The sequence below is a fragment of the Spea bombifrons genome, chromosome 5 (genome assembly GCF_027358695.1).
Source record: "Spea bombifrons isolate aSpeBom1 chromosome 5, aSpeBom1.2.pri, whole genome shotgun sequence".
In the NCBI taxonomy this organism is placed as follows: Eukaryota; Metazoa; Chordata; class Amphibia; order Anura; family Pelobatidae; genus Spea; species Spea bombifrons.
Window position 1 is genome coordinate 85,089,092 of NC_071091.1, and position 19,775 is coordinate 85,108,866.

General features: G+C 36.6%; 1 protein-coding gene across 1 annotated transcript; it reads left to right on the forward strand.

Moving 5' to 3' along the window:
• Nucleotides 1–17,208: 17,208 nt before the first annotated feature.
• LOC128497097 (transcription factor Sox-17-alpha-like) lies at nt 17,209–19,465 on the forward strand. The gene is made up of 2 exons (XM_053466989.1): nt 17,209–17,570; nt 18,101–19,465. The coding sequence occupies exons 1-2, from the start codon at nt 17,285–17,287 to the stop codon at nt 18,961–18,963; spliced, it is 1,149 nt and encodes a 382-aa protein (XP_053322964.1). The 5' UTR covers nt 17,209–17,284; the 3' UTR covers nt 18,964–19,465.
• Nucleotides 19,466–19,775: the final 310 nt, after the last annotated feature.

The window sequence follows — 19,775 nt, forward strand, 5'->3', positions numbered from 1 at the left end:
TTTCACTGAAACTATTTTATTTCAATGACAGGCAATAAAAAAGATGGTTCCATGGTATACCAATAAATTGGGTTTCTAATACATATATTTATGTTGTATACAAATTTAATTTGTATACAACAGTATTTTTAGTGTATCAAAGTGTAAATTGTAGGATTTGGGTGAGTGAATGGTCTACGTTAAGGTCCTTGAAAACATTTGCTTGTGCATTAAAACTATAAATATAACAGTATGGATGTGGAGTAAAAGACAAGTGGATTTGCCAAAGATGAATATTCCCTGACATTCTTAATTCCTTGGTTTCTTGAAAATAAAATGGGGTTTATTCAAAAAGTTAAGTGGTCTCACCATTGTTAACATGCTTTATTGTTGGCCGACAAAAGGCAGGTTTCTCTTGCAAGAAGGTCTAAGTAGTCCTGTGTAGTACATAGTGTACTACATTATTTATTGCTTCTCGACTGTTCACGCAGGATAAAAATCTATCTGGGTTGACTATATAAACCATATTTAAACTAAAGTCATGGATGTTTCAAACCACCTGTAACCTGTGATTGACATCAGGTAAATAAGCCATATCACTGCATTAGAATTATTGTTCAAGACACAATTATCTTGTTCATTTTTGAGTTCTTGTTTAAGTATAAAGAGTTAATGACCAAGGATTGCAAAGCGTTATATACCTACTACTGGTAATTTTAGGGTTAGGGTACATGCGATAGACGCTAGATAATGGCGTACAGCAATAATCAATGTATAATAAATGCAATTATGTGTGGCCTTGACCAGTGTATCGATGATTAGAACTGTTTGAGTTTCTTGGCGAAGCAGATTCTTTATTTGACATCCCAACACCTTTCCAAACATGAGGTGTTTAATTCTCTTTCCTATTTACATTTTATTACTTTATGGACAAACTATTGAAAACATCAAAGCGGTTTTGCATACACTGAAAGTACAGCCCTGGATTTTAAGAATCAGCAGGAAGTGCTCCGTGACTAGGCCCAGGTTAGAGGGATTCCTTTGAACATTATGTCAATGGAGTTGTTTGTTATGTTTGCAACATTAATAATGATTTTCCCTAAGCATAAGGCTGGAGAGCCAATAGTATGACCATTCATGAGAGGCAGCAGAAGTTACTTAGATAAGATCCCCTGATGGTCAGCTCATTTTACCTTAGCTGGCTTCCCACTCATCCCCCCTCTTTAAGGTCCTGTACTATCGCAGGAGGTAGATCTCACAGAGAGGGAAAATCCAGGTGCACTAAACATGGGGCTGTAGTTTGTATTCTGTTAGTGGGAAAGGCCCTAAGGGGTCACTTGGGTTAATGGCACCACCGTGCTAAGAGGATGTGAGCGGTGTTTATCTGTCATCTATATACGCAGTTACGTTTTGGGCCTAGGGCAATTCTTATTTATAGTTATTTTTTTTACCTGAATGTTACAGTGACTATATGGAACTATTTGATCATATGATGTCATATGAAGAGCTTTAATAATGATGAAAATGTTTTTTCATGTTATAGCGTTTTTTAGATAAATAAAACGCTGTGTCCTCTGCAGACTCAAAACTGGGGTCGTGTCTTTGATGGGTTGGGTAATTTTACTTGAGGTTCTCTCAAAAAAGGGTGCCTGCATGTCACACTGAGAACCATTTTGCTGTATTTTAAACTAAGGAATATAGCTACAAATATGACATGATTTTATTTGTATACAGCAACACATAACTATGATTATTACATAATCTTAGGTTCTTTACATTGTAAAGAATATACACACAACATAAAAAGCATATTATAAGAGACCAATACTTTCAGCGCTGTTTGTAAATCTCTAATAATATATCAAATTGTTAGCTATAACTACAAATCCTTATCTTATTATAGTATAGTAAATAGTACTATTTCTTGTCCTTAACACCCGAGAAGCATGATTTTACTAATGAAGGCCTAAGCAAAAAGCATTCAATAATGGTCTCTTAAATTCTGCTATTGGTCAGTTCAGCGAAGCAGGAACATTTACTATAGAGGTCTGTGCATAGCCGGCATGGCCTCCATAGAACAGCACACCGGGTTATGACACCGGGTTATGACACCGGGTTATGACACCGGGTTATGACATTATATCCCTATGCATTCCGATGAGTTCTGCTTCAACATAAACTAGACTTCAACTGCGTCCATGGCTATAATCTGAACCTAAATATTTATTCACCAATCAAGATTTGATTTGCAAACAAAATATACCTTTAAATGACATTTAATAAGAAGAACCTATGTTCTTACTTATACCTTTTTGAAAACTTGTTTTAATATTAAAATTGTATTTTTAATTAATTTTTATCACTTAGGATATTCCATAAATGCTTGTGATCATATAATTTTGTCTCCATGTTTAATTCTGTGACCAGCGAAGTACATTCTCGCATATCACTAGATTGTTTTTCTTTTCTTGTTACATATTTGCTGGTTCCAAGATGTGTAAAATATATTTCACATGCCCACCATGACAGTACACACTGGATCAGTCAACCAGTCCATGTTTCACCTACCATAATTCTGTATGCAATTATGTATTTTTTAAATAATTTTAAGCCATCATTCGTGTAGAATACAAAAATGGAAGAGAGATAATGAGCCGCTGTACCACTTTAGTCTTTAAACAGCTTGTCTATGCCATATTTCAACCCAAACAGCTTGCCTGTACAATCTTTGTTCCCAAGCAGCTTGTCTGTGCCATCTGTGTCTCTAAACAGGTTGTCTGTACCACCTTTGCCCCTAAAACATCACCAAAACTTTGTCATCATTGTCCTTAACAGCTTGTCAATGCCCGCAAAGTGTATTAGTCTCTACAACTTGTGCTGTGAGACTATTATCTAGTACCTCTCCATCCTTATTATACTCACCTGTGATATTTATTAACAGGTGTAATACAATATGATTTAAACGTGTGCCTCATCTCGTACCAGAAGAAGACCTAAAGAGAGTGGCAAATGATAGCTGTGTAGAGTAAGTGAACAAATAAAAAGTTCAGATTTTAATTTACTGTTGCTTTCATCGTGATTTACTGTTTTTAAACACAGCCGTGTTCAACCAAACCACATTATAATTTTACTGGATTGTCTGTTCTAAGAAGTATTTATTAAACAGTATATAAGGCTGATTTCCTAATAGAAAAGGTCATCCAAATTTGGATCATTACCCAGTGTTGTGTATGTCCCCTGCTTCTTCTTTGATGTCTACAGTAAAATCTATACTGATCCACAGTGAGCAGTGCATTGTATACTAAGAAGCACACAATAATCTCCCATTGTGTTATATGTAAATACACCGATGGCCTACCCCTGAAACCCTTTCCAGGTTGTCCCTGAAAAAGAACCAGGCAGTAAACTTGGCACGAGCCTGCTGAAAAGCAGTCCTAATTATGAATCTCTATAATTAGCACACCTAGCCTAATCAAGAAAACATTTGAAAAACTGTCTCAATGGGACCAAATGCATCTTCTTCTGAAAACATTAAACACATTATCTTGGATTGTTAAAAAATATGATGGATATATTAAAATAGCTGTTTTACACCGATTTAACAGAAGTAAGTTCTAATATTTGAATGGCCACCTCTGCTTTAGAACCTTTAATGGCTTCAGACAGCATTCCTAAAGTCTATTTGTCTCTCTGGGAACTACAGTGATAAATTAAGCTCTGGAGCAACCCTTCTGTGACATTTTAACCCGGGTTAGTAGCCTTGATTATGGTTGAGCTCTATTAGAGAATCTTTGATGTTGGGATCTTCATTCATCTCCTGTTTGTTATTGTCATGGCTGTTTACCTTTCTCTGTATATGTGTCTTTTGAGGCGGGCAATAGGAAAACTGACACTACTTGTGAGTTATCAGAGCAGGATTGGAGAGGGAAGAGAATCTTTAAGATAGGCCTTGTTTGGTAAGCAGAGCACCGGCACTGAAGGTAATCACTTGCAGTCTTCCCTATAGACAAACACTGCTAGCCATAAACTGCAGGGTCATTACAAGTGCAACGGCTGTTTTATGCCCAGCTACTTTACGGCACTTAGTTTACCATTTTACATATTAAGTGTACTAAGTTAAGATGAAACCCCAAGTATTTTAGAAAGACCAGATTAAAATTTAATAGAAAACATAGTTCATGTTTTGTACCATTTATTTTGACTGGATGATGTAGTCTGGGAATAATTCTTCTTTTATAAAGTTGAGCTGTGTTTTAAAACTTTAGCAATATAAGGTATTCAGGCAATTTATTGAACAAGATACTTAGGGCAGCACAGGTACAAACAGATTAAGAGGATTCTGTCTCCAGAGGGGAAGTCATACAGAGCATCCAAAGTGGGATGTTCTAATCCCTGATACAGCAGAGAGGTTTCTCCCCAGACATACAGTAGATGCTTATCAACTTTCTACATTTGCCCGTAGTGAGAAGATTTTTACCACCACCACAGGAACCGCTAACATTTTGTATCTTCTTGTAATTTCATTATTCAGAAACAGAATCCTTTATTACAGAACGTTTAAAGCTCCAGCAGGACAGAAACCTGGTGTCCACTTCTCTTATACTGAAAAGGTTGATGCTTATCCCATCTACATGATGAACCTAAAACAATATAATTACAATCACAATGACTACAAAAAGAATACAAACAGACTAATATTAAATGATGCCTTATGAGTGTTAAATCTCATTTTGACTAACTTTATAAAAAGTTGCCAGCTAGGTAGCTGTGGAAGTGCACAATTTAATAGCCCAAGAAGAGAATGCTTTGATATTCTATGTGTAAAATAATGTCTGTTTTATTACTATGATAATAGATCACGATGTTCAAAGGTGGTTTGAGAATTTTACTAAGTAATATGTCTTACCTTAGCTATGCACATTAGTGTTTTTTTTTTTTTTTTACATTTTGGACAAATAAAATGTATGATTAACAAGGGCAAAATTAGCCATGAGAGCTAATTCTGTGTGCACCATGTCCACATTGCAGGATATTATATACATTTCTACCTATTGAAGACAAAGGAGACATTATTACTTAAAGTTTATTTAAACACATAAGGTCATGGATTGCCATCCATTGTTGTCCTAAGGAATAGCCCAGCTGCCCAACAGCTATTCCCTGATACCAGGGAGAGTGTACCATGATGCCAGTATTGTGACTGAACCAAACAAGAATACTTTCCCAAGCCCAGAGGTAATTAGAAGGGAAATCCTATTTCCTTACTAAAGAAGCATGTCTCTGTTGAGTGCAGGAAGAATGAGAGCGTGGGAAGCATGACAAGAAGATCATTTAGGGACAGGTCTGCTATCAACTAGATAGTGTGAGCAAGGAACTTTGCACATGATACACTGTATTACAGGCAGGCTGTCATCATGCTGTTACTGTTGGATGTTGCAGGAAGCATAATATAGTTGGGATAGTTTTCGTTGTCATACCATAGTTTCACCAGGTATGGTGGGTCCGTTCTTTGCCATTGACGATGTAAATTAGTGGTTGGAGCTAGTTACTTGTATAACAGAGATGTGTGAGTTCCCAATTTGCTTTTGTGAAGATTGTTCTTGAGAGAAGGAGCCATCATTGGTTTGAATTAAAAGCCCCCCAACTATGACAGTACTAATAACTGATTCTTGCATTTTTTGATGTTCAAACAATGTATACTTTCATGAATGCCAAGCACCTTTAAATGTCCTATTTTCGCACCTTCCAATATAATTTAGGGATAAGTTATACAACCATCAGCTGTCATAGGATAACAAATGTGCAGTTACTTGGTTTGTTGCTGGCAAATGTAGACCTGCCCAGATCTCTACCAAGACCCACTTGATCCTTAGTGTCTGACATGGTTGGTTCCCAACATGAAACCAGTGACAGATACTGGACCTAAAGACAATACCAAAAGGCCAAACACCAGTGACCTGCTTGTCAGCAGCTCGAGAGGCTCGTTTGATTAGAAGGGAAAGTATGGTGTCTGCTGCCTAGGCTAAGAGTCTTCCAAAAGTTTGTTTTGAACCTGCTGACTGCTTAAGACAAGATAATATACAATCTCTCATCTAAAGCAAGGAATCGGGAGCAAAGCAAATGCATTAAAACGCAATGTTCCTTCTTGTTATAAGCTGAAAAAGGCCACTTAAGTAAAGACAGCCAAGCCAATTTGTTTTACATTCACCATTGTTTTGTTGTCTCTTATGTCAATCTAAATGAAGTAACCCAGGTCGCACATGGTCAGTGTTCCCTGCCTCAGTCAATCATACACATGTAACTGGAAACATGCCCAGATTTCGGTATTTTTTCAATATAAATGCCACCTTTGCCAGTAGCTAAATGAGAATTGGCTGTTTGTGAAAAGACAGAGCACATGAATGCGAGAATCTGAGAGAAGCAGCTATAGTTTCACTGTGCTTGACTACATTTAACACAGAGAGAATTACATTATTTCTGTAAGCGCTTAAAGAATTATATCCATATTATGTTCTTTGTGAAATATAAACGCATGAATACATAAAAAAACAATTTCCCTTATTTTGGTCTGAAAATGTTAGGCACAAACCCATCTCTAAATTGGTGCCACCACACATGTTCTAAGCAAATCATTACTTTGAGCAGTAGTGATGACAAGTGCAATAATAAAAATGAATGATTTAAAAATGAATGAATGAATGAATGAATGTTTTTTTCTACTATTTTTTTTAGATCTTTTTAGATTTTATGGCTATTTGAGGTTATAAACAGTGTATATATTTGATGACCATCTCAATGCTACCTCTATCTTCTCTTCCAGTAACAGGGGCTATAAAATGTTCACCACAATGCTTGTCAAACGCAAACTTCAGACTGTTATAAACAATTCTGGTTAGAGTTTCATGGATCAGCTGCAATGGCACAACCCATGAAAGTTTTATATACTATTTGAAAAGGGAATTTGCTAGTTTATCATAAGAACACCTCATCTGGATTCATCTCTGTGTAATTAATTCTTTATGAGTTTCCTTCACAAAACCCCTCTCCTCAAGTTTTAGGTAATTGTCAGAACAAAGTTGAAGACAAAAATCAGTGCATTTTGTCAGTGGGCCATACCAAGTTTAGCTATCATGTTAATCCTGTGATAATTTGAGTAAATGAGTTATCATTCTCAAAGTTTACCTGAGAAGAAAGTAAAATATTGATGTCATTGGCAATTTTAGGTTTTAGTAGGTATAGTGTTGTTTAATCAGAATATCTTTCAGGGATCGTTTACCTTACAGTTGAGCTGAAATATTTAAATGGTTGTATTTTCCTAAAAAAAAGAGCCCTCATTTATCAGGTTCTCCAACTATGAGGCTGAAATGAAATGAGCTTTCACTTTTATTTCAAGCTCACAATGTCCTTGTGCAATATATGCGCACCATGAGTTCATAGTCCACTATATATTTTTTAATTACAATAATAATTGAAGCTGTACTAATAATGAAGCATTTTATTTTTTTAAGTGTTTACACTTTTTGCATTGCAAGAAATGTAATAACTCTAAATAGCGTTATTTAGTGTCATTTAATCTTAGGAGAGTCACAAATGTATTTATTTTTTACTAACTGTACATATTCAAGTACAAATGCAGCATTTTTAACTGAGAAAAATCATTTTTGCATGATAAGATTTATTATTATAGCTCAATTTAGTAACCATGGCTTGTATTAAAACATATAAATCATTATTTCCATTTTGGTGACATTTAGAAAACACAGTCTGATCTGCTGAAAAAAAAAAAACTTTTGTAAGTGATTTACAAACTTTAAGCCCAAGAAGAAAACCATTTGTTTGTTAGAGAATCGACAGCAAACAAAGGTTCTGCTTTCCTCTCTTTATAGGCTATTGTCTAAATAAATGAAATGTGAACTAATACTAGATCCTGTAATTCTAATCCTATTTAAGGAAATCCATAGCTGCACAAATGAGGGACATATGAGTTATTAAGGAAAAGTGTGGGAGGCACGAGTCATCAAGGAAAGGTGCTGTGAATACAGCGAGGAAATGATATCATTGCTTCTGGGAGAGTTAAGCCAGGTTGAGACTGTGCTAGGAGTGCAAACAGAGGACACTTTACATTATAGTTTTCTTCAAAGACTGTGAGAAGCACTTTAAACAAAGAGTCTACAGATTTCTAGGTATCTGAGAGTTTTCAGATAAACAAGCCAAAAAATGTAAATGTGGAAGCATCTACTGACTACAATATTTTATATAACGGTTGTCCTGGTGTCCCACTAGGAGCAGACAAAATGTATGTCTAGGAAAATAGTTTTGGAAACATGCATAAGGCACCCGAGGAATTCACTTGAGTGCCACAAAAATCTCAGACGCACATTGGTGCCAACTCCAGACTCACAGTGCAACGTACATGAGATGTTTGGGCAGTAGTGTTCAATACCTGGGAGATGTCAGGGTTTGACAAGTCTTTAAATTTTTTTTACATAAAACTCAGTAGATCAGCTTTAATAAGCAAAATTCCAAGTAGTCTTTGATTGACATCTTCCTTTTGCACTCAGACTGAATGATAGACTTGAGCATCCATGATAATGATCCTTACCTTCTAACAAATTATTGTAACCATTTGGTTGTCAGCAATCAGCAATTCCCTACAATAACTTGTTATTATATTAAAGGCTTATTATTTGAGGGGTCTCATTGCCAGGCCATATTGAAAAGTTTCCAAGTGTGCTACAACTGGACCCCCACACCTCAGACAAATGCCTAGTTTATCTTCCCAAGAAACATACCTGACAGAATGAGCCAGGTTTCGTGATGGATCCTGGGCAAATGACTAGATCATTTTTCAAACTTATTTTTCGTTGCTTGAATGCCACCTCCACCATGAGACAATCACAATATATGATTACTTTGGTATTGCTAAAGTATAAAAGTAATATATAAAGTAAAAGTATAAATTTACAGATAGTAGGGAACCACAATTTCAGGGACCACATCAAATGAATTGCCACTTAAGACATTGTGATATAGTGATTGTTCCCCCTGTATGCGATTATCGATTTGAAGAACTTCACTACTACGAAATATGATTAAGGTGAACAAAGAGTAATAGATGGCATTTTTAGTTTATGGTGAAGTCTCATATTTTGTAGACGCAATTCTCAATTTAGGATAATCGAGCAACACAAATAAATTAGTAGAATTATGTCATATGCATACAGAAAGTGAAAATATTACTACATGGTCAGGTATTTAACACCAAGGACCAAGGCTGTTGTTAAAAAACTGAAACAATAACTTAGTGACATTTATTTTGTATAATCTAAATGTTAATTGAATGTATGAAGAAGATCTAGAATGTAGACACCAACTGGAAAAAATGTGGTGTCTAATAAAAATGAAAATGTTAGCTATTGTACACTTGGTATGATAAATGTAACTGGAGAACTGTTTCCTTTGCCATGAACTATGCCATGATTCATGCTCCACTCCCATAACTCTCTTGGCCAGACAGAGGGAAATCACAGTTTAGCAGACAGAAAGTCTTTCCCAGCGGGGAAAGACTTTCTGCTTCCTGAGTCCTAGTGTCAGAGGAGACGCTCCTTTCACCTCTATCCCTACCACTTTCAGTATAAACTGATGAAGAACGTATCAGAATATGCAACTGGAACCTGAAAAAGCCAGGCCTAGTCCCTACGGCGTATGTAAGGGGTTCTCAGGTGAGGTTTTTATGGTGTTTGGCAGTGCTGCCAAAACCATATTCTGATTACCAAAAACCAACCCAGACTCACATATACCTCTCTTAGCCATCCTAATACACACAGCATTCACAACCAAATGGGCTCAAAATGACACAGAGCACATTCTGCCATACAATCAACAGAGCAGTGGGTGCTTCCATGACCAGTTTGCTTCTCTGTTTCACGAAGTACTAGAGTTAGAAAGGTAGGCACGGTAGGTATTGAAAACATTTTAGATCAATATATCTATAGAAAACAAACTTGTTATGTGTTCCCTGCACCTGATTCTTACACTCTTACACTGGAATTCATTCCTTCATTTTGTAAGGTGCAGACAGGCTCCAGTCTTGGGAAATAATAAGAGTGCACACCTGCAAAGGAAGGAGACAGAGATTAGCCAAGCTCTCTGTATTATCTGACCGATCTCTTGATTGTACTGATAAGACCATTTGTAGATGTACAGCGTTTACTGTATTAGGATCTGACTGCTGACACAATGAGGCTGTCTTGTGGGAAGTCTCCTCCTCTGTGAAAAGGAAATCATGGTTCCTGTGAATTTCAGTAGTTTTGTAGATGAGAAGCACAAACACTACAACAGGGCTAAAACTAATATAGGTTCTTTTCTTCAAGGGATTAGTTGATACTCGCTGACCACTCTACAGTGGAATCATCAAAAGAAAAAAATCAAAAGGAAAAGGTGCATGATAAAGTCTAGAACTACATTACTTTGAGTGGGCCACATCGTTTTCTCTGTACTGAGAGATTCGGGGTCTTACATGGGTTAAATTATATATATTGTGTTTCGACTATCTAACTGTAATATACATTATGAAGGGCCAACCCTCATGGGCTTCTCTATCAATATGAACTGAGCTACAACTGCAGGTTCAGCCCTTCTTGAAGGAGAAGTCATCTAGTGTTGGCCCATTATGTCGTATCGTAAAATTATTGAGCTGAGGTAAATGACTTGCCTGTATGATCCCAGTTTAGTGAAGAAGTCTTCTACTGGTTTCACACAATATGCACCTTGTTCTGTTTTACACCCTATGCCTTTGCTCGCTTGGGCTCACACTTTGTGTCTGTCTCTCAGTTTCACACTTTTTTCAGGCACATGTTTGCTCCTTTTCACATTCTATGAGAATCACATTCAGTGAGTGAATTTTCTGACTCTCACTCAGCTTCACACATTTTGTCTCTTACTCACTTTGTTTCACACTCTATGTGACTCTAAGCTGGCTCAGTTTTACACTCTGTTTTAAATTGTCTCTAAATTTCACACGTTCTCCTCTTGGGTCTGGTGGATATTCTGTGTGCTCCAATACTTGTGCTATTCAACATTCTGGGCCAGAGAAGCTTTACTCTTTTACAGTTCTCCTGATTACGACTGTCTAATGGCATGTGACTATGTTGACTAATGATTGAGCTTTGTGTTACCTACTGAAATATATTATTGACCATTTAAGGACATATTTTGGACAAACTTAAATTGACTGAGTGTTTCAGTTCAACTTCTTTATCAGTCATTATTAGTGTTAATTGCCTTACAAGACTGTATTTCAGAACATTATCCAAGAGCATGGAGATGCCTTACTGCCCTGTGTCAAGAAATAGTGGTTGGATATATTATGAACGTATCCTCTGGGGTAGGATCACTTTAGGTGTATCTAATTCAGTGCACAGGGGTTTTGATCACCGAAGTGGTCTAGAACAAAAATGTCTGTGTTATATTTCCTAGCTCTATCTTCCGCTAGAGCTTTGCATGGATCATAAGAGATATTTGAAATTGCTGAATAGATGGATTTCCCAGTCACTGAATGATGATTATCTCTGCATAATTAGTGAGACTTAAGAAATGGCCATCATGTGTTACTATCCATATAACAGGCATCCTGCTGTGGAGACATTAAGGCAGATGTAAAGTTAGAATTGAAAAATACTGAGGACAGCGCTATCCCGCATTCAGATATACAATTATTACAAGCATTAATCGTTTAAGAGGAGATAACGGTTTAGACAATTCTGTGTTAATTTTTTGGTATTCATTGTCTGTATTATTGTGTAACCAAACATCTCTACCAATACAAAATGTAATATATAACACAACCAATAACTATTTTACTCCGTGCCATTACTAAATCCTTTCTGAAGGGTATCGTCAATAGCGCCGAAGATTTTCTGACCTAATAAGCATATTTTATTTACTTAGAGTTAAGCAGGTAGACAGTGATTAACAGCCTAGTCTCATTTACAGTTAATTAGAATACAATACATGAGAGATACACAAATTATAAATGTAAACACCTGAAGACAAGCAAAGATCACAATGTCTGTCTTTTGGATCTTGCAGCTGAGCATAGACAAAATTGGTAATTACGTACGGTTATATTATGTAGCACATAACACATACACACTCATGAGATACACAATGGGTGTCACAAAACAAGCAATATGTTGATCAGAAGAAGAAAATTAAATTGAGTTGGAAATTTTATTAATAAAGTTTTTTTACCACCCATAATTTGTACATTGTAATATAATACATTGCATGGAATTATAAACTTTTCATGGCAAATGTAGCCACAGATTAGAAAAAAAGCAAGCATTAGGAAGTATGCTTCAGTGCCACTGCTTAATGCCCTGCTTTATGCTTGTGCTATCTCACATATCCCATGGCTGTGCTTCTTTCAGATCAAAAGAGACAAAAATTGGAAGGGAATATGAGAGCCCAGCATGACCCTTTCTAAGGGCATAGGGTCCAAACCAGGCACGGCTCTAGTATTTATATGGTACCCTTACATCTAAAACCCCATCTTCCTACTAAAGCTTAACAATCAGCATTCTGCTTTTGACCATCACCATCTTCCTTTGTGTCTGTGTAGACAGAAGGTCTGTTCATATGATGGCAACCAAACATGACACTGACTTAGGGAGGAATGGGTGTAGATGGCTTTGACAGCTTGTGGGCAACACAACCTGACAATGATAAACATATAATTAAAGTAATGGCTCTCTACAAAAACATTAAGAATGGATCAACTATATTATATAATGTATTAATATTAGCATCTTATAAAATATATGCTTACATTATTATGTTAATAACCTTAATCGTGAAAGCCATGGAGGGGCAATGCAGAGGATTTTGTTTGGGCTGATGGGTTCTGCATGGTATCTTAGAAATGCCAAGACTATCTAAAGTAGAACTTTATGATGGCGTTACATTATCATGCATGTATTTCCTTTTGCGTTATGAAAACTGAACAAGCTAGAACATTGCAGGATGTTGCACATAAGTTTGGCCAAGAATTAAATAAATACATGTTTATTTTTAAAGTAAAAGCTCTTTAATGCAACAATATATTATTTTTGTGCCATATGCTATGCCCTCGCATTTTTCTTTACAGATTAAAAGATACATTTTTGTTATTTACATTTTTATAAAGATTGTACTTACGTGATCTGTGATCAGAAATCTAAAAACTTAATGAGTAACATTAAGGAAGGTTTGAAGTAGTGAGCTATGTTTTTTTTACATAGGTGAGTGAGAGGTAATGGGATATCTGTTTTACCAAGATTGCTTTGATGTAATGGAGAATCCATACAGTTGGATACTAAGTATCCCAGGTAATCAATAGGTGGCTGAAGAAAGTTGATTATTAAAATATAAACTATCTTGGTTTAGACGCTTTACTTTCTTCTTGGTATCACGGATAACTGTATTGACATTTGTTTTACATGCCATCTGACAAAAGGCTTTTTCTACCAATGAGTTCTAGTTTGTTTTATTTTTGCAGTTCAAAAAATAATCCTGGCATAAAGTTTCAATGACATTCATGGTACATTTATTAATTGTTTTAATGTAATGCTTCCAACACTTCTAAATGTACATTTATTGATTATTAGATTATAGTTATTTTTCATGTGTACGTTTGAAGTAGAAAATATCAAAAACACCTATAGGAGGAACCAACTCTATGTTAATGAAACTGATGCTTCATGATTCATAATGTAGTTTGTGAGAGGTTTTAATGTGGAGTTAAATGACACATAAACCAAAATTCACTGAAACTATTGGTGAAAATTGGTGCCAACTGTAGATCATTTCAAGTTTAGAGGCTGTAGTGGGAGATCAATGCTGATCGTTAAAATAGACATTCCATATTTACAAATTTGCAGAACCAGTCCATTACTAGATCACCTTGTTATGTGGATTGAATGGCCTGAAATCATTGGAAATGGCCACCAATGGACACGCAGGCAGAAGTAACTGCTGATGTGGCCAAGCATGTATGCAGGTGTGGTTGCTCCTGCTCTCCCACCCTGTCTTGTCCTTTCTTCAATCCTGAGCATCAAAAAGAAGACAAAAAGGGATTGCCTGATAGAGGTGACAAGGCCAGGCAAGATCTTTGTGACTCAGTTTTAACTGTTCCCAAGAATATACCTAAGTGGTGAATAGGTGTCTAGATTGTACTTTTAAAGGGGGTTCTTGAAGGTTAAAATTGAAATCATCTGTTTTAAGATGCTAAGTGAAAGTAACATAGAAAAACTGCAGAACAAAGCTATGATTGTTATGTTTTCATATAACAATATTATATTAAACATTAGGTAGCAAATATGTGAATGTAAATATATACAGGTGTGAGAGTACATCCCAACAGATATTACAATGTATATTCCTGTAACACTTTGTTTTATATTCAGATGCCTGATAATCATGTTTGTATTAAAGATGTATTTATTGAACTTGATAATCTATTATCTGCACGGTAGCTTTTCTCAGAATTTAGACACAGAGAATCTGTACTAAGGCTGATGTTCAGCTGTTTTTACACTTTAGTCACTATTTCAAGGCGCCCCCTACAGGACACATTTGGAACAAAGTATTGTGTTCAGGACAGCAGTAAAACACGAGCTTTAATAATATTTATTTTTTATCAGAAGAACCCATTACAATCATTTCTTCAGCGAACAATTGTAAGAGCCCGAGAATAGATTTAAAACACTAAGATACTACCAATATATTCGTGTCAAATAGCGTCAACTATACATACAAATAAATGAAATCGGAAACAATATATAAACAATATTAAAAAGTGTATGCGATGCAAAGTGCGGATTATGGCATATTCTTAATACATTTTACATTTTGAAATATGCATCAAATGTAGACGATCTCCCTCAATAAAAACATCATGTGTGTAAAGTGGCATCACCAGCAAACTAAGCTCAGCTTTGAATTACTGCTTCAGTAAAAAATAAAAGTTATAGAGTACACTATAAAGATCGTATTTTTTATTACATTGTAAGCTATTTTAGATATTTAGAAAACATTTTTTTTCTTTTGGGGGGGGTTGTACTTTTCTAGCACCTAATGGGTTAAGATTGCTGGATACAGGCTTGTGTGGCAATGAAGGGGTTACTCTCAGTCCTGATTCTTTCTGTCTTTCTGTCTTTCTGTTGAGCCTGGAGTAGAAATTACAGCCGTGCAGGAAGCCCTGCGGATGCTGGCAGCCTCTCCTGTGGCATTTGTGGCTGACCCTGATAACAGTCAAACGCTGTTGTATTTGCACAGAGGACTGAAATAGAAACCTATTTAGCCAGGACTTGATATAAAACCTGATTGTCAGAAGCGTTAATGTGACTTTGGGCTAATGGGGGGGTGAAGTAAATTAATTAACTTAAATCCTTTCATTTAAAAACTTAAAGATAATTTGACAAATTAGGTTGAAACCTACATCCATTTCCTGCTTCCCAAATCAAACCCTGTATAACTCCAGTATCAATAATCCATCAGAACTGTCCACAGCCACCTATTATACAAATATATAATTCGGTTTGCCAATTCGGATGCAGGAAACTAAAACGTAGTAAACCCCTATGCTGACAGGCTGATCTGTGTCTGTACTAATACATGGATGTGATGGCATGCTTGGAAAAGATCAGAGAGACAGATATGTAATTTGACATACATTGAGTGTTTGTAATAAGACCAGAGACTAATACGTTTTTGGGGATAGATTTAACTTTCACAGCCGTAAAACTGAATTAACTGGAAGCTAATAAAATGCTAATTGCGGACAGGTTAACTCTTCTTGCTAACAGAGAAATGAGCTGTCAAAGCATTAGCCCCTTTAAAACCACAACAAAAAAAAACAATAATTTGTTTAGGTTTATAGAAACAGTGTCACTTATGACATCACGTTTCATTTGTGATTTCCTCTCCAGGAAACCGATTTTTTTTAAAAAATTCAATAAAAATGGAAATGCCTAAGGAATCCGGATATATATTAAGATTTTTACTACTTTAACATTAATAGAACTCAATCGCACAGCTATATTCAATGAGCCTTATGCTAGAGACCAAATATTGACACGAATGTATTAGTCTTCAAAACGTTTCGTGCATACATATGAGAATTCGTATGCATTTTTGGGAATTATGTATGCATGTTTGTATATATATATATATATATATATATATATATATATATATATATATATATATATATATATATATATATATATACACACACACACACACACATAGAGTATATAGTTATATAGAGTATATAGTTGTTCATTCTAAATATATTTTCTATAATATAAATTATATACATTTTATTTAGAATGTATAATTATATATAATTATATACTCTATTTTGTATTATATGATTTATACTATTTAATATACTTACTTACCATTATAGTCATTATTTAATACACTGTCTGTCCTAATAACTAGTTTGAACTCCACAATAGTCTACTTTGTGTCAGTCTCATTTGTCTTTTTGTTTTTAATACGGTTTTATATTTATTTAGATGTCATTATTGCTTATTGTCGCAACTGTTCCTTTTCCTATCGCTACAAACATCTTTTAAAAAAATAATAACGCATGCTTATTATTTATATATATATACTCCTTACGCCTAAAATATCATTCCTTATTCGTTTGACTATATATATATATATATATATATATATATATATATATATATATATATATATATATATATATATATATATATATATATATGAATTACATCTAAGATATAACGTTAAGGAATCTTATCGGTCATCAGGCGTTATCTATAAGTGGTCACACAGCACATACTTTGTATATATAATGCTTGTTCATTTTATTTACTGTAATAGACGGTGTCCATGTATCCCATATTGTAAACTAGAAGAAGAAGGGTGGACCTGGTTTTCTGTATAATCAAAAAGGTTTCCCCCATATAAAAAAATGTATACTAATGGAGATAAAATCTTGAGCTTTTGGGATCAGGGCTGTAATGTACAGGTGCCACTTTCTTGGAGGGGGTGAAGGACAGGCGCTGGGGGTGAAACTCACACCGATCCAGTGACAGACCTGCCCTTCACACCTTTCAGCTCCAGCCACGCCCCTTGCTCGCTGATTGGCTTGCACTCTTGTTATAGATCCCTGTGTATCGCCTCAGGGCAGACAGAAGTCCCTCAAGCCCCAGAGTGAGCAGGAGGAGTTAGACAAACAGGACAAGTGACCGCCTGCAGACCGCTCCACTACTCACTCTCTTCTCCAGACATGAGCAGCCCCGATGGTGGCTACGCCAGTGACGACCAGACCCAAGGAAAGTGCTCGGTGCCAGTGATGATGTCGGGACTGGGGCAATGCCACTGGGCAGAGCCACTGAATTCCATGGCAGAGGGCAAGATAAAGGGTGAATCCGGATCTGCCAACCCTAGGAGCAAAGCTGAGGCTCGGATCCGCCGCCCTATGAACGCCTTCATGGTCTGGGCTAAAGACGAGCGCAAGAGACTGGCCCAACAGAACCCGGACCTACACAACGCGGAGCTCAGCAAGATGCTTGGTAAGGAGGAGATCGGGGTCTGGGGTGGGATGGGGGTATTCAATGTGTTTGGTCAACATGTAGCTTCCTATATATGCTAACCTGTCAGCTACCGAAATTTAGCTACTTATATATTTGAGTTGGATTACATATAGCGCCCGTTGAGTCTGTAGCGCTATTACAATGACACTATACTATAAATCACACTATACAATTTGACAACAAGACGTACTGGTGTAGAGATCTTAGACGTGCAGATACAATTGGATATACAATGATTTTTTCTTTATAAAGTACTAATAATCCGTTTGTTACCCTACTATATTTAATCAGTGTGGCAATAAAACGTTTATTACATTGGACAGTATAGGAATCAGTATATGTTAGCTGGTACACAGTGCCATTATTAACTTTCAATAATTATTGAGTGATCGGTTTGCGGAGTTTGTCTTCAGTGTTTCGGTCATTAAGTTATTTAGAACCTACTTTGCATTAGATGACATTACTTGCTGGAATCCTAATACCTAATTTGTTTCTTGTCTGTCCCGCAGGTAAGTCTTGGAAGTCCCTGACTCTGTCAGAGAAGCGCCCATTTGTGGAGGAAGCAGAGAGGCTGAGGGTGCAGCACATGCAGGATCACCCCAACTACAAGTACCGACCAAGGAGGAGGAAGCAGGTCAAGAGGATGAAGAGAGCCGACAATGGCTTCATCCACATGTCCGAGCAGCCAGATGCTGCTGTTTTGGCCAGTGATGGAAGGATCTGCCTGGACAACTTCAGCCTAGGTTATAGTGACCAAAGTTATCACCATAGTCAGGTCCCACAAACCGGCCACTACAGAGACCACCAGCCAATGGCCAGTCATTATGACAACTACAGTCTGCCAACACCCGAATCCTCACCTCTGGATTTGGCTGACAGTGATGCCGTGTTTTTCACATCTCCTGCCCAAGAAGATTGTCCGATTATTCCTTACAGCTACAATGCCACCTACTCCCACCAGCAGAATCCTGTGAGTACCATGATGGGAAGACAAATGCCACAGAGTGAGCAGATGGGTCAGGGTAGCCCAGTACAGACAATGATGGGCTGTCAGACCCCGCCGCAGATGTACTATGGTCAAGCTTACCTATCCAGCAGGCACCACCAAATGGCACAGCCTGGACAGCCGTCCCCACCACCTGAGGCTCAGCAGATGGGCAGAATAGATCCCACCATGCATCAAGCTGACATTTTGGGTGACGTTGACAGGACTGAATTTGAGCAATACCTGAGCTATGTAACAAAGGCAGATATAGGGATGCATTACCATGGGCAGGAACAGACTGTGCCCAGCGCAGAGAACGGGCTCATATCCTCCATTCTGTCCGATGCCAGCACCGCCGTGTACTACTGTAATTACTCCAATGTATGAAACACCGGTCCCGTGATATCGAACAGTATTTAGCTTAATTTTCAATACTGGAAAATTTACCTTTAAGTCGTTTCAGACTTAACCTTTGAACGCCAGAGGTGCTCAAACGGTTATTTTTTTAAAAAGAAAATAAGAATATTTGTAAATAATGTAATATGGTCTAATTTATGTAACTTATTGCATATAGCGGAAGGGTATGCAATTTTAGCATTTGGACAATATAACTCTCATTCCCAGGCAGTGAGCCTTTCGAGGACAGTAAATTGCTGTCTTCCCTTCTTAGATTATATGAGAAGGCACCCAAATCTACTTATATTTTGAAGATCGAAACATTGAGTTTGAGCTTCAATATCATCTCATTGAATGCAATGGCAAAACGCTGTGATTTTTTTGTGTACATGTACACGGGTTCTTTCATGAAATTGTAATTATTGTCGGTATTTTTACAGTTTTTTTCTTATTTTGCACTTTTCTTAAATAAACTACATAAATTTAAAAAAAATCATGTGATGTGTATAATTATTGGCGTCTGTTGGCAACAAAAATTATTTCCCACTGATCTGTGTAGAAATGCAATAAACGAAAACTATCTTATGATGTATGATAAAATGTTTATTTCCAGAGACAGGAACAATTCGAGCATCAAGAGTTGGTTACCGCGTTAATTCTATTAAAAGGAAAATGTTACTACGAAATGTTTTCCCTCCTAATTGCAATTACGAGATATACAAAGCAGTGGTGGCACTCAGAGGGTTCATCTGCGAGCCCACACTGGCAGATTACAAATCGCAATATTTAGGAAGCTAATTGCC

Bases quoted from the DNA above. Each gene is read 5' to 3' on its own strand.
- LOC128497097 (XM_053466989.1), top strand. From the start codon at position 17,285: ATGAGCAGCCCCGATGGTGGCTACGCCAGTGACGACCAGACCCAAGGA. The intron at 17,571-18,100 runs GTAAGGAGGAGA...TCTGTCCCGCAG, and splicing joins GGAGCTCAGCAAGATGCTTG to GTAAGTCTTGGAAGTCCCTG.